Source organism: Balaenoptera ricei, chromosome 15, assembly GCF_028023285.1.
Source record: "Balaenoptera ricei isolate mBalRic1 chromosome 15, mBalRic1.hap2, whole genome shotgun sequence".
In the NCBI taxonomy this organism is placed as follows: Eukaryota; Metazoa; Chordata; class Mammalia; order Artiodactyla; family Balaenopteridae; genus Balaenoptera; species Balaenoptera ricei.
The window spans coordinates 85,987,079-86,010,867 of NC_082653.1; the positions used below are offsets into that span (position 1 = coordinate 85,987,079).

At 52.5% G+C, this 23,789-nt stretch overlaps 1 protein-coding gene across 2 annotated transcripts; it reads right to left on the reverse strand.

The window, feature by feature from the left end:
• Positions 1-120: 120 nt before the first annotated feature.
• Positions 121-23,253, reverse strand: AP5Z1 (adaptor related protein complex 5 subunit zeta 1). 2 transcript variants are annotated; one of them, XM_059898416.1, is made up of 19 exons: positions 23,186-23,253; positions 20,819-23,003; positions 8,139-8,247; positions 7,292-7,429; positions 7,014-7,136; positions 6,583-6,724; positions 6,332-6,444; positions 5,776-5,944; positions 5,348-5,488; positions 5,122-5,159; positions 4,877-5,039; positions 4,232-4,410; positions 3,246-3,388; positions 2,748-2,888; positions 2,129-2,240; positions 1,771-1,868; positions 1,227-1,350; positions 933-1,147; positions 121-669 (listed from the first exon to the last, which is right to left on the reverse strand). In XM_059898416.1, the coding sequence occupies exons 2-19, from the start codon at positions 21,004-21,006 to the stop codon at positions 399-401; spliced, it is 2,607 nt and encodes an 868-aa protein (XP_059754399.1). In that variant the 5' UTR covers positions 21,007-23,003; positions 23,186-23,253; the 3' UTR covers positions 121-398. The 2 variants fall into 2 exon arrangements, with proteins under 2 accessions (XP_059754399.1, XP_059754401.1); XM_059898418.1 differs by lacking the exon at positions 8,139-8,247 and having other exon boundaries at positions 7,014-7,200.
• Between the last annotated feature and the right edge of the window lie 536 nt (positions 23,254-23,789).

Below are 23,789 nucleotides of genomic sequence, written 5' to 3' on the forward strand. Positions count from 1 at the left end.
GGCCCCCCACCGCCCCCGCGCCCAGCAGCACTGCGTCCCCCGGACGCCGCAGCAGCTGCGGGGCTCCCTGCTTCCTGGGTGGCGGGAAACAGAACAGACCCCGCCTTGTTCACACAGGCATTTTGCAAAGGAGATTTATTTTCGCCGTCTCTCTTCTTGCCCCCAAACAAGGACCAGCAAGACACAAACCAAGCAGCTTCCACCCCGTCCCAAGATGGGCTGAAGCCGAGAATCAGTGCTGTGTCACCACACAGCTCACTGTGGTCACGAGAGAAAGGGGTTAAGATAAAGACAGAGGCCAAAGGCTGAGACTGTGACAGCCTCCCTGACCACTGAAGCCACGGCTGGTAATACCAGGCTCCCAACCCGCAGCCCGGCCCGGCGTCTACCTGGTCCCTTCACCCTGGCAGGAGGCCCGCCTCCCTCTCCACCAGCCGGCTGACCGTGCGCAGGACCAGGGGCAGGGCCGTGTTGGTGTCACGGTGATAGCGGGGCTCGGACACCTCCACGCTGGGCGTGAACACGAACTGGGCCACGCTGGGCATCTTGAGCAGGTTCAGCAGCTCGGTGGCCCGCGTGCGGACGGCTCCCGCGTCCTCCTCACCAGGCATGGAGCCCGTGGCTGGGCTCTGGGCCAGGCTCCTCATCTTTGACAGGAGCAGGGAGACCCTGGGGACGAGGGAGTCCCAGCCCGTCAGCTGCAGGCGCACCCCTCACGAGGGCAGGGGCGTCGTGGAGGGACCAGCTGCCAGGAGCACCCAGCTAGCGCGGTTTTAGCTGGGAGAGGTGAGGTGGCGGTGCTGACACAGCCCCCGCCACCTGCATCCAACCAGAAGGCCTGTGCGGCTCTGGGGGACGGAACAACCTCCAAAGCCGTTCCCCTTCCCAACGGGAAGCCTGTAGCTTTCCCTCTACCCACTGGGAACTGGTACCTGGGAATCAGGTCTTGGCTCCGGGAGGCCAGCTTGGTCAGTGTGGTCATGAGCACGGTGATGACCTGCGGAGGACACTTGGGAAGGGTGGTGGAGGGCCGCGACTGGGTGACCTCAAAGAGCAGGGCCTCCAGGGCTTCGAAAAAGTTGTTGATCTGCTCCACGGTGCACCGCCGGTCCCAGGACACCGACAGGTACTCGCCGATGGCCCACACCTGGGTGGGGGACAGCGCTTCAGCCCTGTGACAGGCCGCACGTCAGGCGTGGGCCGGGGCGGGGCAGCGGCTGCCTTACCACGGACGTGAGCACGTGCCCGCCACCACGGGGGCCGCCCACAAACTCCAGCAGCTCCTTCGCATGCTCGACCACCAGCGGGGGATGCAGCTTGCACAAGGCCGGGAACTGGGAGCTCAGCACCCTGCCAGAGAGGACACGCGGGCTGTGCTCGCCCCGCACCGACCCGAGCCCCACGGCCCATCCCGAGAAGACCTGGGCGGTGGCGGGAAGCCCCCAAGCACCAGGTGGAGGTAAAGGCAGTCCCGGCCCCGCCAGGAACCTCTTGCCGCGCCGGGGAGGAGGCTGGGCTGGAGCGGGGTGAGCCCGCGTGACCTGGGCCTTCAGCAAGGGGGACAGATGCTCTGGAAGGCTCCATGGAAGAGGGGCTTGGGTGGGCAGGGAGGGGTCCGTGCAGTGGCCTAGGAAGTGCCGAGGCTGCGGCGGGGTCTGTGGCAGCTGCAGAACCGTAGCCGTGAGGGGTGGAGAGCACAGGGTCAGCGAACCCGTCCAGGGCTGGGCCGTGGAGCCACAGGAGGGGCAAAGCCTGCCACGAGGGACCCACCTGTGCACACCGGCTTCGTACCCCGGAACCTGGTAAAGCGAGTCACTTCGCTCCAGGAGCAGCAGCGCCAGCTGGCTGGCCAGGGCCCCGTCAGCAATCTGGGGGGAGAGAGAGAGAGAGAGAGACTGCGTCCCACCCCCAGGGAACACCTCTGCTCCAGACCCGGCTGGCTGCTGCCCTGGGGGCTTCTCTCGGCCCCAGTTCTGGGAGGCACAGGAGCCGGGCCGGGGCTGGTGTGAGCAGCCCTGTCTGCTGTGACGGACCGGCCCCTGGGCCACCGAGGAAGCTGGGGCCCTGTGGGTCCTGGCTCCGGCCGGCCCTCTGCTGCAGGGACAGAGGCCCCAGGAAGCAGGCTCACCTGTGTCACCGCCGAGAAGAACGCCCGGAGCAGGGTGGGCACGGCCTCGGCACACTGGACCACCCGGGCACAGCCGGCCAGGGGCTGCAGCAGCCGGTAGAGCGGCGTCAACCTGGGGACACACGGCCCGGCCCTGAGCACACGCCTGGTCCCCGTCCGCCCAGGGACCCGGCTCTGGGAGCGCCTGCTCTGCCCTCATCAGAGGCCACCCTGCGCATCTCCTAATCCACAGCCTGCTCCCTCCGCGGCCAGCCCTGCTCCCGTGGCACACGGAGGGCGGGAGTGCGGCTGGGGGCAGGAGGCCGTGGTCCAGTCCTGGCCCTCCCACCCCTAGGATGTGCTAAGCCTCCCTTTCCCCACCTGTGGAAAGGAGTCAGCACAGCGCCTACCCAACAAGGAGACAAGGACGGGATCGGGAAACTGAACAAGCAGACCGCAAGCCAGGTGCCCAGGAAGCGCTTGGCCACGTGGCCAGCGCCTGTTGGGTGGGGGTCACCAGAGCTGTCTCTCCAGGTCAGAAGGCACCAGGCCTGGGGCGGATGCCAGGGCCCAGCCTCAAGGCCTCAGGGAGCTCTCGTGTCCCGCGTGGGGCCTGGGGACGCCCGGCAGCGAGCCCTACCTCTCCACGGTCCCGCTGGCCTGGGCACGCAGCAGGTGCTGGAAGAGACCCTGGGCCTGCGAGTCCCGGAAGGCCTCCAGGCAGCCGGGGGCCCTGATGGAGATGTCCCAGGGCGGCCTCTCGGATGCGGCCTGCAGCGACCTGTGAGCAGAGAGACTCCCGAGGCTGGGCTCGGATGTGGGCTCTGGCCCAGGCCAGCCGAAGCTGGACTCGGCCCCTGCCCTCGCGGTACCCACTGGCCAGGGAGAGACTAGAGTGGACGTCACCGTAACATCACGGTGCCCTGACCCAGCCAGGAGCTGCAGGATGACCCGAAAGGGCCTGGGGGCCGGGCGCCTGGGAGGCTGCACGGCTGAGTGAAAGACAGGCTGGGCTCCGGGGCTGCCATCAGGGGGCGGCGAAGAGGTGCAGAGAGACGCTCTGCTTGGGAGAGAGCAGGAGCGGCCGGGGGCAAGGAGGGGCGGGGACAGGGCAGACGCGGTCAGAACAGGGGCCCACCTGAGCTGCAGGTCCAAGGCTGCGGTCAGACAAGGCAGGTCCAGCAGCAGGTGGAGCATCTCCACGGCCGTCCCCGCGTCGACCAGGGACGGGAGGAGCGCCACAAAGTCGGAGGTGAGGGGCGGGCTGTTCCAAGCCAGGAACTGCGGGGACAAGCAGGGCAGCTCAAGTGGGAGCCCGGAAGGCGTGACGCCAGCCCTGCCACCTCCTCCTGTTTCATTGTGACCCACGAGTTGGAAAATATGCCCTTCAACTTTCTTCCCCCCTATTCTTTTTGCTTCTGCACTCACTTTTGTACCAACCATCAAATCACTTTCTATTTATCATCGTTTATTTTCCTGATTAAAGAACTAAGTCTCTGATTTTAGAAAGGCCACGCAGTGACACGCCAATCACAAAAGACACATCAGGGCTTCCCTGGTGGCGCAGTGGTTGAGAATCCGCCTGCCAGTGCAGGGGACACAGGTTCGAGCCCTGGTCTGGGAAGATCCCACATGCCGTGGAGCAACTAAGCCCGCGCGCCACAACTACTGAGCCAGCACTTAGAGCCTGTGAACCACAACTACTGAGCCCGCGTGGCACAACTACTGAAGCCCACATGCCTAGAGCTGTGCTCCGCAACGAGGAGCCACCGCAATGAGAAGCCCGCGCACCCCAACAAAGAATAGCCCCTGCTCGCCGCAACTAGAGAAAGTCCGCGCACAGCAACGAAGACCCAACGCAGCCAAATATATATAAAAAAGAACCAAAACCCATCAAAGACAAAGGTGCCAAATGGCTGAACACACCCGGCAACGCCCCCCAGTGAAGAGATGCTCACCTGAACCAATCCTGCGAGCTCAACCACCAAGCCAGGCCCGACCTCGCCTTCCCGAGGGCACAGGCACGGGCGCCCCACCCCAGCCCATGCCAGGACACTGCCCCAGGGGCCCTGCACACCCCAGGCCCCCAAGCCCCTGCTCTGGCTCACGGATGACCGAGCGTGCCTTGAAGAGGTTGGGGAAGCTTGTCCTGAGAACGCCAAGGTTTCTGCCGAACAGAGGCAGGCTGTCCCTGCAGAACTGGACGAACTCGAAGGCCAGCATCGGGCTGTGGAAATGTTCAGCGGGGATCCTGGTGAAGAGGTGCTGGTAGACGGCTTCTGCGTCCACTGCGGCCGCCTCCCCTGAAAGGCAGCGGGCTCCGTCAGGGCAGAAGGCCTCGGGTGCTGGCGGGGGCCCCCCGAGCCTCGGGGCAAGGCTCCAGGGCCACACGTGTCTGCGGGACACCAAAGGCAGACGTGTCCGCCCTTCACAAGCACGGGAAGAGGCAGCTGAGCCGGATCCGGCTCTTCCCAGGTGTCTCTGGCCACAGACCCACCCTCTGGTTACGCTGACGGGGATCGTTCCTTGGAAGGGGCTGGTTTCACGGCACCTTCCAGGAAACTCTCGTGGCAAAGAGTGTTCACGATCAACACAGAGTTGGTAACGTTTTCATTTGCTACTTAAATCCATTTAAAAGTTCCCACCATCGAAGTGCTCACCGCTCACCAGAGCAGTGCTGCTCTACGGACGAAGGGAGGGGAGCAGCGTGCAGGAGAAAGCCGCCCGCCCCGCGCGCGGGCCCGCTCCCACGGGAGGACGGAGGCTCACCGTGGTGCAGGAAGAACTGGGCCACGGGCAGCAGCGCCCGCACCCAGGCCGGGTCCCCACGCAGGCGCGTGTGCAGGGCCTTCAGGCAGGAGAGGGTGCGGTAGAGGAAGGAGGGGTCCTGCCGGCAGAGCACGTCCAGCACCAGCACGGCCTCCACCAGACACTGCGGGGACCCGAGGCGGCAGCTCAGATGGAGCTGAGCGAGCGAACGAGCGCGCCCGCCCGCCCGCCCGCCGGGCACTCACTGCTTTCTGCAGGTCTGAGTCTGCCTTCCTCAGGGCTCCTGGGGGAGGGAAGAAAGCCACCTGGTCTCTGCGTCCCCATCAGAACAGCCGAACAAGAAGGTGCCCTGTGTTCTGGAAGCTCGAGGAGAGGCCGGGCAGCCCAGAGCTGGGAGCGACCCCAGCGCAGACGCGAGGTGGGGACCGAGCGCCGTGGGCCGCGGACGGGCAGGGTGGCCCCGGGACTCACGCCGGTTACTCTGCTCAAGCAGGCGCTGGCAGTACTCGAAGGCCTTCTCCCGCAGCCACTCCTGGGGCGGCAGCAGGTGGCTGGCGGTGGACGTGGCCGAGAGCACGGACCGGGTGGAGCCTTCCAGCTCCGACTTGTCGTCTGGAAGGGAGAACGAGGGCTCAGCAGGACAGAGCAGGGCCATCCACAGGGCGCGAGGAGGGCTGCTGCGCCCTGTCCCACCTGCTGCCACCCCAACGGGACACGGTGGTGTGGATGAGCCCGGACTGTCTAATGGCTAGTGGGCTTGCAGAGGAGGAGTTGGGAGAAGCTGTCTGAACGGTCCTGTTGACACCTGGCTTCTCAGCACGTCTGGGAAAGGCCTTCTGGAGACCACGGGGCTCAGCCAATGTCGCCCAGGGGCCCACCACGTCCTGCCTGCGTCCTACCTGCATCCGGGGCGCCGGAGGCCCCAGGCTCGCTGTCCAGCAGCCAGGCCCGCAGCATGGAGAAGGCCTGCACGTTCAGCCACTGGTCCTCCGTGAAGCGCTGGCCCGTGGACAGCACGGTGAAGAAGTCCGTGGCCACTGCCCCGTCCACCTCGGTGACAGGGCCCAGCTGCAGGAGGCAAGGAAGGTCATCCGGCGCTGCAGGGCCCGGGAAGGGCCGAGAACACGCGGCCTGGGGCGCGAGCCACTGCCCTGGCCGTCCACGCTCCTCCGGGACCACGGGCACCCTGCCCCCCCCCCCCAGGGTGCGTGAATGCAGGCACTTGAGCTGAAAACACGGCCCTCGGTCAAATACGATCCCTGCCCGCGTATTCCGGGCCTCAACCCACGGAGCGCGTCACAGGCTCGGGGCTGTGACCCAAAGCGCCCCCGCACGCCCGAGTGGGCGAGGAGAGAGCGCTCGTTCTGGAACCGGGAGGAGGCATGGGCGGCAGCCTGAAGGCCAGGCCGGCTGAGGCGGCCCGGGGACAGGGAGCCCCGAATCCCCCAGCCTCACCTGCCGGGCTCTGGGCGTGGAGAAGAAGCCCCCGGAGGAGTGGGCGACCCCCTGCTGGACGCTGGCGTAGCGGAGCCAGTCCCCCAGCCGCTTGCTGAGCGCCCTGGTCTGCTCTGTGCAGGGCGGGGGCGACACCGTAGGAACCGAGTTAAGTCCCGCAGGCTCGGGCTGCCTGGGCTGCCGCAGGTCTTCCTAGGAACCGGCAGCAGCCCCAGCGGCCCCTCGCCCCCGGTGGCGGGGTGTGTGCAGACCTTCGTGGAGGGCGTCCGGGGCCAGGCTGGTGACCTTGGACACGACAGGGAGGAGGTGCCTCAGGCTGGGCCCCTCGGGCTGCCGGCTCTCCAGGACCTTGAGGACGCGCTGGCCCAAGCTCCTGACCTGCTGCTGGTCACCCTGCAAACCCCACAGCAGAACATGTTCCTGCGCGTCACGAACGCCACCCGGGTCAGGCGTCCGGAACGTCACAAGGGCAGCCCCAGCCCTGCGGCCTGAATCAGCCTCACAGCCCTGGCTCATCCCCCCACGTGGAATGGGGGCGGAGGGGGGAGGCGCCCAGGCAGCGCCGAGGGCTGCTGGGTGACAGGGGCCCAGCCGAGCCCGCCCGCCCCACGGGGAGCATGTGGCCCGCTGGTTCACTGAGGCCCCAGGGCCACCAAGGGCAGGGTGGCGGCAGTCACGTTACCTGGGCCAAGAGCACAGAGGCCACGAGGCCCAGCTGCCGCGTGTTCTGGATGTGGTCGCAGGAGAGGCTCAGGCTGTCGGAGGGTGCCATCTCTCTCAGGACAGCGGCGCAGAGGAGCTGGAGCTGCTCGGGGCAGGTGGGCGAGCAGAGGGTGGTCTGCAGCAGCGCCACGCAAGGCTTCTCCAGCCTGGGGGGAGGGGGCGCGTCACCCCTCGGGGATGGGCCGGGGCAGGCAGCGCCCCCCTGCCCCGCCATGCCCCAGGGACACGTGCGCGCACCTCCTGCTGTATTTTGTGGCCGAGACGATGAGGAAGAGCCTCCGCAGGGCGTCCAGGGCGTCGGGACCCCAGTCCTCCTTCCGCAGCAGCGCACAGACCCGGGTACAGAGCTTCCCCAGCTCCTCGTCCCTGATCTCCCTAAACAAAGACGACAGCGTCGGCAACCCGGCGACGAGGGACCCGGAAATGCCGCTCTGAGCTGTGACAGGACGGCTCTCGGGCTGGGGACCGTCCCTGCTGAGCAGAGGACAACCCAGGTGTCGTGGAGGAAGGCGGTTCCAGCAGCACCAGGCCTCTTGTGACGAACCCGCTGACCGGGTACCTGACCTGGGTCCTTGGCCCCCCCACCGGCCAGGCGGGGGACCCTCACTCCAGCAGTTACTACAGCAAACCTCCATGCATTCGGATTGTTATTCCAGGACCAGAAACACAAACCGATTGGTTTAGGAGTCAAAAGTAAGGGGGATTTAGTCTGAAACCAGTTGCTTTTCAAAAGATTCCTTCAGTGAACCTTTAACTTCTGGGAACAACAATTAAAAATGAAAGGTCAAATATTATGATATGACACATTACTCTAATACTTAATTTAAAAATTTATCTATTGAGCATTTATAACAGGTAAGATACTGAACGAAGTCTCAGAACGGAAGCCTGGTTCTGGGCTTACTCCAGCCCAAAAGGCAAGAAAAAGCAACACGGCCACAAGTCACCGCTCTGGGAGCTTCTGGGGCGCTCTTGGCAGGGCTTCCTACACAGGTGGGCCCCCGCCGCGTGTCCCTGCCCCCAAAAGCCATGACTGAAGACCACTAAGTCCACTCTGCTCGAGCTCGGGGTCTGAAATTCTGACCTGAGAGAGACGGCACGTCCCCAGGCTGTGGGGCTGAGGAGAAGGTCCGAGAACCACGTGGGCTGGGGGTCCCGGGCGGCGGCTTGGGTTTCCTGTTCTTACCTGAAGGCTGGCAGACAAATCCCAATGGCTTCCCCACCACGCCTCGCCTCCCACCCCCGTTTCCATTTTTTCACTTAATCCAGCCAGAGTGGGATTCAGCCACCTACAAACACAAGCAAAGGCGCATGTAGGACGAGGAGGAGGAGACAGAGTTGAGAGGCCGGGTCCAGGTCTGCTTCTCACCGGGGCGACAACTAACAGAGAAGCTGCCAGCCCGTCTCGCAATTATAACTGAAACTCTTTCCCAGAACGGTGGTGCCCCTCACCTGTACCCCAGATTAGTCCCTTCCAAAGTATTCTCCAAATCGCAGGATTCTTTCTAAAAGGCAGTCTGCCTACACCCTTCAGTAGCTCCCCACTGCTTTCAGACCCGAACTCCCAGGTGCTATCAAAACGCTCACAAGGCCGTCTCGTCCTGTTTCTCCTGCTTCCGCCCCTGGCACGGACCCTCTGCCTGAAACGCTCTTGACTGCTTCCCTCGCTGGCTGACGCGTCACACACTCTGAGCTTCTGTTTAGCTGTCTTGTGCTTCAGGAAACACCCCCTGGCCTTGCTGCTCCCCCACCCCTTACCCAAGTCCCACTTTCTTCACCTATTCTGCAGTTCACAAGTCATGCTTCTGATAACCTTCCCCAGCCTTGCTTTCCATCTCTGAAAAATACAGAGAGAAACTAAAATTTACTCCAAATCCTAACTCCCAAACTTTAGTAATTTGTTTTAAAGTGCCACCAAAAATCACCGGCTTAATTAAAGAAAAATAGTGAAAACTAGTAAGACTCAACTGATAGTTATTAACTTTCCTCAAATCCCAACAGAGAGGAATTCCCACCCACCAGAGACAGAAAGACAGAGAAATAGGAATTAAATAGTGAGGGCTATTCCTCCTGCCTTTCAGCCTATACATTTATGACCTTGAATAGAAGATGAGCTGGGTGTTCTGAGTGGGTCTCAGTTCTTACGTGTCCCCTGGCAAGAACTCTAGGCTAAGCATGTCGCATGCTGAGTGAGATGCTAGCATTTAAAGATAATCTGTTTTCAGGGAGAGGAGATCAAGATGGCAGAGTAGGACGCAGAGCTCACCTCCCACCACAAACACATAAAAAATACGTCCACACTGAAAACAAACTGGAGACTGGCAGAAACACTCCCGTGCAACCAAGGCTGTGAGAAAGATGCGTACGGACTTGGGGAGGAGGAGCGCTCGGTTGGGACTTGCGCCCCTAGTAGGGGACACAGAAGAGGAGGGGAGTACTCGGGCTCAGAGACCTTACTGGGGAGGTAAGGGGTTCGAACCACATACTGGGGGTCCCAGCCTCAGGGTCCGACACCAGGAAGATGAGTTCCCTTGGCTGGTTTGAAAACCAGTGGGACTAACAGCAGGGCTGTAAGAAACCTCGACTCCATTCGTGAAGCATGGGCGCAGGCTTGCTTACTCCTGAAATAAGGCAGAGGAAGCAGACTGAAACTGCCCGGGGCTCTGGCTGGTTTCCCGTGATCACCCCAGCACGCGCCCCAGCCCCAGCCCGAGCTGAGCACCTGCTCCAGCCCCTCTTGCTCCAGCACTGCTTCCCCTTTGGGGACAAAGACGCCGCTGCTGGGAGCGGGGAGAGCGCACACTTGGAACAGAACCAGCTTGGACTCGACCCTCAGGACAGCTGCTCCAGCAAATCGGGACCCACCCTGATAGGGCAGTGATGGCCACTGAACAGACGAGAAGCTCCAGCTCGCACCTGGCTCTGGCTCCAGCCCCTTTACGTCTCCAGCCACACCTCCTACCGAGGCGACAGCTGCCAGCACACCCTGGAAGAGGATGTGACCCCTGCTCACTGCAGCTCCTGCTCCCCCACCAAAGCCAGTGGGCACATGCATACTGTACAGGGACGCTCCCACACGAGGACACCCCTTCGAGACCACGACAGGTGACTCACCTAATTTCACAGAGACAGAAAAAGCCAAGCAAAATGAGAAGACAGAGGAATTTGTTTCAAATGAAAGATCAAGAAAAAAAAAAAAAAAACGGAAAAAAACAACCAATGGAACAGAGAGAAATAATTTACCAGATAAACAGTTGAAAGCATTAGTAATAAGAATGCTACTTGAACTAGGGAAAAGAATAGATAAACATGGGACTTCCCTGGTGGCGCAGTGGTTAAGAATCCGCCTGCCAGTGCAGGGGATACGGGTTCGAGCCCTGGTCCAGGAAGATCCCACATGCAGCAGAGCAACTAAGCCCGCGTGCCACAACTACTGAAGCCCACGCGCCTAGAGCCCATGCTGCACAAGAGAAGCCGCCGCAAAGAGAAGCCTGTGCACCGCAACGAAGAGTAGCTCCCCTTGCTGCAACTAGAGAGCCTGTGCACAGCAACGAAGACCCAATGCAGCCATAGATAAATAAATAAAAATTAAATAAACAAACAAACAAATAAATGGGTCCACCTGCCAATGCAGGGGACACAGGTTCGAGCCCTGGTCCGGGAAGATCCCACATGCCATGGAGCAACTAAGCCTGTGTGCCACAGCTACTGAGCCTGTGCTCTAGAGCCCACGAACCATTAACTACTGAGCCCACCTGCCACAACTACTGAAGTTCGCGTGCCTAGAGCCTGTGCTCCACAACAAGAGAAACCACTGCAATGAGAAGCCCACGCGCCGCAAAGATGAGTAGCCCCCACTCGCCGCAACTAGAGAAAGCCTGCACACAGCAACAAAGACACAACGCAGCCAAAATAAATAAAACTTTTTTTTTAAAAGAGCAATGAGACTAAATCCATGCTTACCTACAATTTCTCACCTTTGATATTAAAAACAAAAAAAAGAATAGATAAACAGTGAGAATTTTAACACAGAACTAGAACATATAAAAAAATAATTGGAGCAGAAGAATACAATGATTGAAATGAAAAACATACTGGAAGGAATTAATAGCAGACTAGGTGATACAGAAGAACACACAAGTGATCTGGAAGACAGAATAATGGAAATCATCCAATCAGGACAGCAAAAAGAAAAACACATTAGGGCTTTCCTGGTGGTGCAGTGGTTAAGAATCCGCCTGCCAATGCAGTGGACATGGGTTCGAGCCCTGGTCCGGGAAGATCCCACATGCCACAGAGCAACTAAGCCTGTGCGCCACAATTACTGAGCCTGCGCGTCTGGAGCCCGCGAGCCACAACTACTGAGCCTGCGTGCTACAACCACTGAAGCCCGCGCGCCTAGAACCAGTGCTCCGCAACAAGAGAAGCCACCGCAATGAGAAGCCCGCGCACCACAACGAAGAGTAGACCCCGCTCGCCGCAACTAGAGAAAGCCCGTGTGCAGCAACAAAGACCCAACACAACCAAAAATAAATAAATAAAAAATAAACTAAAAAAAAAGAAAAAACACATTAAAAAAAATGAGGACAGTTTAAGACATCTCTAGGGCATCGTCAAGTGTACTAACATTCACATATAAGGGTCCCAGCAGGAGAAGAAAAGAGTCAAAAATGTATCTGATGAAATTATGACTGAAAACTTCCTGTGCCTAAAGAAGGAAACAGATATCCAGGTACAGGAAGCAAAGAGAGCCCCAAACAAGATGAACCCAAAGAGACCCATGCCAAGACATACCATAATTTAAAAATGGCAAAAGTTAAAAAGGGAATTCTAAAGGCAGCAAGAGAAAAACAATCACATACAAGGGAACCCCGATAAGGCTATCAGTGGATTTTTCTGCAGAAACTTTTCAGAGCAGAAGGGAGTGTCGTGAGATATATTTAAAGGGCTGAAAGGAAAAACCTACAATCTAGGATACTCTACCCAGCAATGTTATCATTCAGAATTAAAGGAGAGAGAAAGAACTTCTCAGACAAGCAAAAACTAAAAGAGTTCATCAATACTACACTGACCCTAAGAGTTAAAGGATCTCCTTTATGTGGAAAAGGCTAGAACAAGAATTTACAGAAAAAGAAAAAGTCCCACCAGTAAAGGCAAATATATAGTAAAGGCTGTGGGTCAACTAATTAAATAAACTAGTACAAAGGTCACCATATATGAACCCCATGGTAACCACAAATCAAAATCGATATTGTGAAAATGACTATACTACCCAAAGCAATCTACAGGTTCAACTCAATCCCTATCAAGTTACCAATGGGATTTTTCACAGAACTAGAACAAGAAATTTTACAATTTGTATGGAAACACAAAAGACCCCAAATAGCCAAAGCAATCTTGAGAAAGAAAAACGGAGCTGGAGGAATCAGACTCGCTGACTTCAGACTATACTACAAAGCTACAGTAATCAAGACAGTATGGTACTGGCACAAAAACAGAAATACGGATCAGTAGAACAGGATAGAAAGCCCAGAGATAAACCCACACACATATGGTCACCTTATCTTTGACAAGGGAGGCAAGAATATACAGAGGAGAAAAAACAGCCTCTTCAATAAGTGGTGCTGGGAAAACTGGACAGCTACATATAAAAGAATGAAATTAGAACACTCCCTAACACCATAAACAAAAATAAACTCAAAATGGATTAAAGACCTAAACGTAAGGCCAGACACTATAAAACTCTCAGAGGAAAACATAGGCAGGATACCCTATGACATAAATCACAGCAATATCCTTTCTCACCCACCTCCTAGAATAATGGAAATAAAAACAAAAATAAACAAATGGAACCTAATGAAACATAAAAGCTTTTGCACAGCAAAGGAAACCATAAACAAGACAAAAAGGCAACCCTCAGAATAGGAGAAAATATTTGCAAATGAAGCAACTGACAAAGGATTAATCTCCAAAATATACAAGCAGCTCATGCAGCTCAATATAAAAGAAACAAACCCAATCCAAAAATGGGCAGAAGACCTAAATAAGACATTTTTCCAAAGAAGACATACAGATGGCCAACAAATACATAAAAGAATGCTCAACATCACTAATCATTAGAGAAATGCAAATCAAAACCACAATGAGGTATCACCTCACACTGGTCAGAATGGCCATGATCAAAAATCTAGAAACAATAAATCCTGGAGAGGGTGTGGAGAAAAGGGAACCCTCCTGCACAGTTGGTGGGAATGTAAATTGATACAGCCACTATGGAGAACAGTATGGAGGTTCCTTAAAAAACTAAAAATAGAACTACCATACGACCCAGCAATCCCACTACTGGGCATATACCCTGAGAAAACCATAATTCAAAGAGTCATGTACCAAAATGTTCATTGCAGCTCTGTTTACAATAGCCAGGACATGGAAGCAACCTAGGTGTCCATCGACAGATGAATGGATAAAGAAGATGTGGCACATACATACAATGGAATATTACTCAGCCATAAAAAGAAACGAAATTGAGTTATTTGTAGTGAGGTGGATGGACCTAGAGTCTGTCATACAGAGTGAAGTAAGTCAGAAAGAGAAAAACAAATACCATATGCTAACGCATATATATGGAAACTAAAAAAGCACTAATGATGAACCTAGTGGCAGGGCAGGAATAAAAACGCAGATGTAGGGAACGGACTTGAGGACATTGTGGGGAAGGGGAAACTGGGATGAAGTGAGAGAGTAACACTGACATATATACAGTACCAAATGTAAAATGAATGGCTAGTGGGAAGCTGCTGAATAGAACAGGGAGATCAACTCGATGCTTTGTGACCACCTAGAGGGGTGGGATAGGGAGGGTGGGAGGGAGGCTCAAGAGGGAAGGGATATGGGGATATATGTATACACATGGTTGATTCACTTTGTTGTACACAGACACAACACTGTGAAGCAATTATACTCCAATAAAGATGTGAAAAAAAACAAACCCTCAAGGTAAGAAAGAAAAAGAACGGAGAAGAACTATAAAAACCGACTAGAAAACAAGCAACAACATGGCAATAAGTACATACCCATCAATAGTCACCTTAAATATCAATGGACTAAACACTCCAATCAAAAGACATAAGGTAAGAGGGAAGAGATATGGGAACATATGTACATGTATAACTGATTCACTTTGTTATAAAGCAGAAACTAACACACCATTGTAAAGCAATTATACTCCAATAAAGATGTTAAAAAAAATAAATAAATAAAGATGCTATGATGATCCATGTAAAAAAAAATTAAAAAATAAAAATCCCACCCAGTTCTCTCAAAAAAAATAAAAAAATAAAAAAGACATAAGGTGACTGATTGGATAATAAAACAAGACCTATCTATATGCTGCTTAAAAGAGAATCACTTCAGAACTAAAGACACACACAGACTGAAAGCAAGGGGATGGGAAAAGATATTTCATGTAAATAGAAACAAGAAAGCTGGGGCAGCAATACTCATATTAGACAAAGTAGACTTTAAAACAAAGTCTGTAACAAAAGCCAAAGAAGGGCATTATGTAATGATAAAGATAATAGGGGACTTTAACACCCCACTTACATCAATGGACAGATCACCCAGACATAAAGTCAGTAAGGAAACAGTAGTCTTAAATGACACATTAGACCAGTTGGACTTAATTCAACTGGGCATCAATATCTACAGGACATTCCATCCAAAAACAGCAGAATACACATTCTTTTTAAGTGCACATGGAATGTTCTCCAGGATAGATCACATGCTAGACCACAAAACAAGTCTCAACAAATTTAAGAGAATAGAAATTATATCCAGCATTTTTTCTGACCACAACTATACGAAACTAGAAATCAATTACAGGAAGAAAAATGGGGTAAACACAAACATGTAGAGACTCAACAACATGGTACTAAAAACCAATGGGTCAATAAAAGAAATCAAAGAGGAAATAAAAATACCTCAAGACAAATGAAAATAAAAACACATTCCCGGGCTTCCCTGGTGGCGCAGTGGTTGAGAATCTGCCTGCCAATGCAGGGGACACGGGTTTGAGCCCTGGTCTGGGAAGATCCCACATGCCACGGAGCAACTGGGCCCGTGAGCCACAACTACTGAGCCTGCACGTCTGGAGCCTGTGCTCTGCAACAAGAGAGGCCGCGATAGTGAGAGGCCCGCGCACCACAATGAAGAGTGGCCCCCACTTGCCGCAACTAGAGAAAGCCCTCGCACAGAAACGAAGACCCAACACAGCCAAAAATAAATAAATAAAAATAAATAAATAAAAAGTTATTTAAAAAAAACCACCACATCCCCAAATCTATGGGATGCAGCAAAAAAAATTCTAAGAGGGAAGTTTATAGCAATACAGGCGTACCTCAAGAAACAAGAAAAATCTCAAACATCCTAACTACCTACCATCTAAAGGAATTAGAAAAAGAAGAAGAAACAAAGCCCAAAGTCAGCAGAAGGAAGGAAATAATAAAGATCAGAGAAGAAACAAAATAGAGACCAAAAAAAAAAAAAAAACAATAGAAAGGACCAATGAAACCAAGAGCTGGTTTGTTTGTTTGTTTGTTTGTTTAAATTTTTATTTATTTATTTTTGGCTGTGTTGGGTCTTCACTGCTGCATGCGGGCTTTCTCCAGTTGCTGTGAGCCATGGCTACTCTTCGTGGTGGTGTGCGGGCTTCTCATTGCGGTGGCTTCTCTTGTTGCGGAGCACAGGCTCTAGGTGCACGGGCTTCAGTAGTTGTGGCATGCGGGCTCAGTAGTTGTGGCTTGTGGGCTCTAGAGCGCAGGCTCAGTAGTGGCACACGGGCTTAGTTGCTCCGTGGCATATGGGATCTTCCCGGACCAGGGCTCGAACCTGTGTCCCCTGCATTGGCAGGAGGACTCTTAACCACTGCGCCACCAGGGAAGTCCCCAAGAGCTGTTTTTTAAAAATATAAAATTGGTAAGCCTTTAGTCAGGCTGATCAATAAAAAAAAAAAGAGGATCCAAATAAAATAAGATACGAAAGAGGAGAAATTAAAACTGATATCACAGAGATACAAAAAACCATAAGAAAATACTACCAACAGTTATATGCCAACAAATTTGACAATCCAGAAGAAACTGCTACATTTCTAGAGACATACAAGTCCAAGACTGAATCAAGAAGAAATAGACAATCTGAACAGACCTATCACTAGTAGTGAAATTAAATTAGTAATTAAAAAATCTCCCTGGGCTTCCCTGGTGGCACAGTGGTTAAGAATCTGCCTGACAATGCAGGGGACACAGGTTCAAGCCCTGGTCCGGGAAGATCCCACATGCCGCGGAGCAACTAAGCCCATGTGTCACAACTGCTGAGCCTGCACTCTGGAGCCTGAGAGCCACAACTACTGAAGCCCGCGCGCCTAGAGCCCGTGCTCTGCAGCAAGAGAAGCCACCACAGTGAGAAGCCCGCACACCACAACGAAGAGTAGCCCCCGCTCACCGCAACTAGAGAGAGCCCGCGCACAGCGATGAAGACCCAACTCAGCCAAAAATAAATAAATAAATTTATAAAAAAACCAAAAAACAAAACTCCCAGTGAACAAGAGTCCAGGACTGGACAGCTTCACGAGGGAATTCTACCAGACATATAAAGAAGAGATAATACCCATCCTTTTCAAACTATTCCAAATAATTGAAGAGGACAGAACACTCCCAAATTCATTCTATGAGGCCACAATTACCTTGATACCAAAACAAGACAAAGACACTACAAAAAAAAGAAAATTACAGGCCAATATATTTGATGAATATAGACGCAAAAATCCTCAACAGAACATTAGCAAACCAAATTCAACAATTAAAAAAAAAAGATCATAGGTAATTCCCTGGAGGTCCAGTTGTTAGGACTTTGCACTTTCACTGCTGAGGGCGAGGGCTTAATCCCTGGTCAGGGAACTAAGATCCTGCAAGCCGTTCAGCACAGTCAAAAAAAAAAAAAAAAAATCATACACCATGATCAAGTGGGATTTATTCCAGGGTCACAAGGATGGTTCAATATCTGCGAATCAATCAGTGTAATACACCACATTAACAAAAGAAAGGATAAAATTCACATGATCATCTCAACATATGCAGAAAAAGAATTTGACAAAGTTCAACATCCATTCATGATAAAAATTCTCATCAAAGTTGGTATAGAGGGAACATCCCTCAACATAATAAAGGCCATTTATGACAAACCCACAGCTAACATCATACTCAACAGTGAAAAGCTAAAAGCTTTTCCTCTAATATCAGGAACAAGACAAGGATGCCCACTCTCACCACTTCTATTTAACACACTATTGCAAGTCCTAGCCACAGCAATCAGACTAGAAAAATAAAAGGCATAAAACTTGGGGGGCTTCCCTGGTGGCGCAGTGGTTGAGAATCTGCCTGCCAATGCAGGGGACACGGGTTCGAGCCCTGGTCTGGGAAGATCCCACATGCCGCGGAGCGACTAAGCCCGTGAGCCACAATTGCTGAGCCTGCGCGTCTGGAGCCTGTGCTCCGCAACGGGAGAGGCCACGATAGTGAGAGGCCCGCGCACCGCGATGAAGAGTGGTCCCCACTTGCCGCAACTAGAGAAAGCCCTCACACAGAAACGAAGACCCAACACAGCCATAAATAAATAAATAAATAAATAAATAAATAAATAAATAAATAAAATTAAAAAAAAAAAAAAAAAAAGGCATAAAACTTGGAAGGGAAGTAAAACTGTCACTATTTGCAGATGACATGATACCATATATAGAAAACCCTAAAGTTTCCACCAGAAAACTATTAGAATAAATAAATTCGGTAAAATTGCAGGATACAAGATAAATATTCAGAAACCTGTTGTTTTTCTATATGTTAGTAAAGAACTATCAGAAAGAGAAAGCAAGAAAACAATCCTGTTAAAATCATGTCAAAAAGAATAAAATATACCTAGGAATAAGCTTAACATAAGAGGTGAAAGACCTATACTCTGAAAACTATAAATCACTGATAGAGGAAACTGAAGATGATACAAAGAAATGGAAAGATATCCTATGTCCATGAATTGGAAGAATTAATATTGTTAAAATCTCCATACTACCCAAAGCAATCTACAGATTTAATGCAATCCCTATCAAAATACCCATGACATTTTTCACAGAACTAGAACAAATAATCCTAAAATTTATATGGAACTACAAAAGACCATGAATAGCCAAAGCAATCTTGAAAAAAAAGGACAAAGCTGGAGAGAGGTATCATGTTCCCTGATTTCAGACTATACTCTACTACAAAACTACAGTAATCAAAACAGTATGATACTGGCACAAAAACACACACATAGATCAATGGGACAGAAAAGAGAGCCCAGAAATAAACCCACACACTTACAGTCAATTAATCTATGACAAAGGAGGCAAGAATACATACATACACACACGCAATGAGGAAAAGACAGTCTCTTCAATAAGTGGTGCTGGTAAAACTGGACAGCTACATGTAAAAGAAAGAAATTGGAACATTCTCTAACATCATATAAAAGTAAACTCAAAACGGATGAAAGACCTAGATGTAAGATGGGAAACCATAAAACTCCTAGAAGAAAACACAGGCAGAACAGTCTTTGACATAAATCACGGCAATATTTTTTTTTGGATCTGTCTCCTAAGGCAAAGGAAGCAAAAGCAAAAATAAACAAATAGGACCTAATTAAACTTAAAAGCTTTTGCATAGCAAAGGAACCCTACCGAATGGGAGAAAATTTTTTCAAGTGATATGACTGATAAGGCATTAATATCCAAAATATATAAACAGCTCATACAACTCAATATAAAAAAAAACTCAATTAAAAAATGGGCATAAGACCTGAATAGACATTTTTCCAGAGAAGACATACAGATGGCCAATAGGCACATTAAGAGATGCTCAACAAAGCTAACTGTCAGAGAAATACAAATCAAAGCCACAGTGAGATAACACCTCACACCTGTCAGAATGGCTATCATCAAAAAGACCACAATAACAAATGTCAGTGAGAATGTGGAGAAAAGACAACCCTAGTTCACTGCTGGTGGGAACGTAAATTGGTGCAGTCACTATGGAAAACTGTGAAGTTCCTCAGAACACTAAAAATTAAACTACCATGCCATCCAGCAACTCCAATCCCAGGTACATAACCTAAGAAAACAAAAACACTAATTTGAAAAGGTACATGCACCCCAATATTCACAGCATTATTTACAATAGCCAAGATATGGAAGCAACCTAAGTGTCCATCAACAGATGAATGGATAAAGAAGACGTGATTATATATAGATATACACACACAATGAAATATTACTCAGCCATTAAAAAAAAAGTGAAATTCTGCCATTTGCAACAGCATGGATGAACCTGGACAATATTATGTGTAGTGAAATGAGTCAGACAGAGAAAGACAAATACTGTATGTTATCATTTATAATGCAGAATCTAAAAAATGGAATTAATGAATACAACAAAACAGAAACAGACTTATAGATATAGAGCACATACTAGTGGTTATCAGTGGAGAGTGGGAATTGGGGAGGGGCAAGATAGGCGTAGGGGTTTAAAAGGTACAAACTATGTATTAAACAAGCTACAGATATATTGTATAGCACAGGGAATATAGCCAATATTTTAGAATAATTTTAAGTGGAGTGTAATATATAAAAATATTGAATCACTATGTTGTACACCTGAAACTAATATTATAAATCAACTATACTTCAATTTTTGAAAAAAGATATCTATTTTTCTTTAATACAGTTCTCGTAAATTCAAGTGAACTTGAATTGGAATACTGGAACTTGAATATTGGAATATCCGTCCAAGATTAAAAGAAATACAGACTTTTTTGGACTTGGTGGGGAGACGGTGCTACAAATCCTCAAAACACTTGCTTTACAGACTTTCAAGGGTTACTCTAACCATATCAAACGTTTACCCTGTTTACAGCCTTCAGAAACTAATATGCATTCAAGATCTTGCTTCCCTAAGATCAGAGGAGCCTCAACCAGCCTAATCTTTCCCACCAACTGGTCCAGCTCCGAATCCAGTTTTTTTTTTTTTTTTAAACCATGGTTCTGGCTGCATTTTCTTAAAGTAGCATCAAGTCTTACACTGTCTGATAGACTATGGGGTTTGAGTCCGAGCTTACATCTGCTTTCTCCCATGAGTGGCTAGTTGGTGAGGAAAGGGCTACCGACTTAGTGAGAGTCCAGAGCCAGCTCGGGGTCCTAAGACGCTGGGTAATTTCTCAATACATCCAATGCATCCACAAGAGAGCGGATCTTTCTATATAACAAAATCCTCCATGCCTCCCCAAAGCCCTCGCAAGGTATCGAACTCATGGGCTTTGCACAGGGCTCGCCATGGCTCAAACAGGCTCTCAGGCGTATTTGTAGCTTTCTTGACCCTGAAGCAACTAACAGCTCTGGACCCCACTTCCTGCCAGACGTGGGGTCCGCACCCGCCAAGCCTTTGGCCAATCAGCGGGGTCCCACCCCACTTCATTTCTACTCATCCTTCAGAGCGCTCTCAGGAGCCACCTCCTCCGGGGACCAGCTCGACCCTCCTCGGACCTCCTCACCCCGTGCCTGGCCCGCGTGGCCTCCCCAAGCTCAGTCTCTAAAGTGGGTTCAAAGGGGGCTCCTTCGAGTCGCCGCGCGCGGGCCCGGTTCTGAGACCCACCACCAAGTGACCGAAGGGAAAAGCTCGGGCGCACCTGGCCTGGAGGAGCAGACTCTCCGCCCCCGTCGTGAACATCCTGCCGCCGCCGCCGCCGCCGCCGCCGCCGCCGCCGCCGCAGTCCGGAGAGCAGCCCTCACACTCCGCACGCTGGCGACTCCGGGAGAAAAGCCCGCAGCAACGCCGGCTTCCGGGTCGCGTCACGTGCAGCGTCCCGTGGCGCATCACGTGAGCAGGGCGCACAGGCCGCCGACCAATGGGCTTTGACGGAGCGTCTCAGCCGGGGGCGGGACCGGCAGCGCGAGGGCCGCCGGTCAGGGCTGGCTTTGGGTCGCGTTCCGGCACTTTGGACCGCGGGATTCCGGGACCTGGAGACCCCGGAACCTCCGCACCCCGGAACCATGGTACCCGGCACCCCGGTGCAGCTCCGGGCGCTGGGCGCCCGGGAGCCGCTAGGAGCGGCCTGTCACCGCTGGGCCTCAGCCCGTCGCCCCAGTTCTAGGTTCTGTTCCGTGAACACAGTCCGCTCCGCCGCCTGCAGGTCCCGTGTTCAGTGCGGCCTGAAAAATACTACACAGACTGCGGTCGTGGGCTGGGTCTGTGTCCTGCAGTTTGCAAGGAACAGCTGCAGCTCTCAGAAGTTCTTTTTTAAAGCTCCCATTTCATTTTGCACTCAGCGTAGGCTGTACCTGCTGTTTTAAAAAATCTTATTCAATCCCCACCATAATCACAGACTATCGGTATCTCGTTTTACAGATAAGGCAACATGCTCAGAGAGGGAAGGTCAATTTCTAGTAATTCTGAGAGGTGTGTTGGCCACGGTATTTCCAGCCTGCAGACTGCGCGGGGACACAGGGCGGTCCTCTGGGCAGTGACAGTCCAGCGTGATAAATGCTGTCACAGCCTAAAACAGGAGGAATACTTTGGGAGGGACAGGTGCCTAAGATGAGCCCAGAGGGTGTCATACCAAGGGGTGGGAGGGGAAGGACTAGGCGAAGGTCCTGAAGGCAGCACGAAGGCCTGCTTCCTGTGGCTTACATGCACCTCAGGGGAAACCTGCTGTTTGGCAGGAGAGTAGAGAATGGACTAGGGGGCCGTGGGGTGGGTGGGTGGAGAGAAGGGGCTGGTGCAGGAGAGGGAGGGAGGTACCCTGAGCTAGGTAAGGGCCACGTGAATGGAGACGTAGGCTGATTCAGTAACCGTTCAGGGGGGATTTGTAGCACCTGGTAACATGGATTTGGGTGAGAGGAAGAACAGGGAAAAACCAAGGGCAACAGCAGGTTTCTGCTTATGGGGTGGTGCCATTCACTCGACCTGGGGGCAGGAGAGGATGAGGAGGTTTGTGGAGTCATTCATTCAAGGAACAAGCACTGCCTGAGTCCCTGTGCTGTATGCGTAGTGTTTTAGGTTCTGGGGAATGGGGACCGCGAGAGGCCAAGTCCCTGCCCTCATGGAATTTACAGCCAACAAAAACGATCATTATCAAATATACAATCACACACGTAAGCCTAGTAGTGAAATGCTCTGAAAGGGTCATAAAGCAGAGTAAGAGAAAAGGGTTGAGGGAAAGTTGGATGTTCTTTGGATAGGGAGGGTCAGGGAGGCCTGGGAGGGATGAGCAGTGGGGAAGACCCAGAATGGAGGGGTGGGGGCGGGGGCGGGCTCTGCACTCTTCTGCTGGAATTCCGGCCTCCGGACGGTGAGATGCCCTTACAGCGCCCAGGTGGAGATGTTGCGGGTGACTGGTGCTGAGGGTGAAGAGCCGGGAGCCAGTGGGAGCGGGTGAGGCGGTGAGAACGCATCTGCCCCGAGAGCGCATGGAGCGAGGCGGGCGCCCCCCCCCCCCACCCCGCCGAGAGCCCCGAAGAGCCCCAGGGTGAAGAGGAAGGGAACTGGCCTGGTTACAGGCCGTCCTCCTGGGAAGCCTGCTGAGCACCGTACCTCGGCCATCTCACCTAACGTGGCCGTCTCACCCTGAGGGAGCGTTATTGTTACCATGTGAAGGATGAGCTGGCTGAAGCTAAAGGATTGGCTAAGGGCCCTCGTACGTGTAGGCGGAGGAGGGCTCGGAACCAGCACCTGGACCCCAGGTCAACGCCGGCAGCCGCTCTGCCCGCTGCCTGCTGAGCAGTGGCCGGCGAGGCGGGAGTCCCAGGTGCTGCAGGGAGGCCTGAGCGAGGGCAGCGCGGACTCCGTGCACCTGGCGTCCGTCGGAGGCCCGTCTGGAGATGGAAAGCAGGTATCTCATTAGGAGATTCAACACAAAGAATTGCAACCAGGTGGGGAAGAACGGAAGGGGCACACGGAGCGGCAGCTGCTCCTAATGCCCGGGGAACAAGGGGAAGAGGGTGGAGTGGTGAGAGCCTAGGGCCGGGACGAGGGGTCCCGCAGAGCTGAAACTGACCTGGGAGGAGGCCCCCATGGGCTGGGACAACCCACCGCGGTCAGCTGCTGTTGCCAGGACGTTTCCTGGAGCTGAAGAAAGCCGCGGAGAACGGGAAGCAGCCTCCGGCCTTCCGGGCCCCGCCCAGGCCCCGCGTCAGGCCGCCGGGCTGGGAGGAGCCGGCAGAGCGGAGATGGGCTTGCAGAGGCCCAGCCCTGGAATCATGAAACGGCACAGAAAGTTGGGTCTGAAGCTACCAGACAGACAGTAGCTTAATAACGACACGTGGTTTTGGTGGGAATTTGCTGGTTTACTTGAGCGTGGCCTACAAATCAAATCCGAACGTAACTGCCTTTGGACCTACAAAATGTGAGACTTGGAAGGGAGTTCAAATACCAGTTTCACAGCCACACACACACAAAAAGTTTATTAAAGTAAAACATATATAAAGCACACAAATCTTAAATGAACTCAGTGATGTCTTACATTTCTAAAACTCAGTGGTATGCTGGTAAACCTCTAACTGGCTCTGCTGCGGGTGTGGGGAGGCTGATTTGTAGCGTTTGATCATTTCCGTGGTGTGAACACTCCCACAGTGGCGGATTTCAAGCTGCCGACGTGCTGT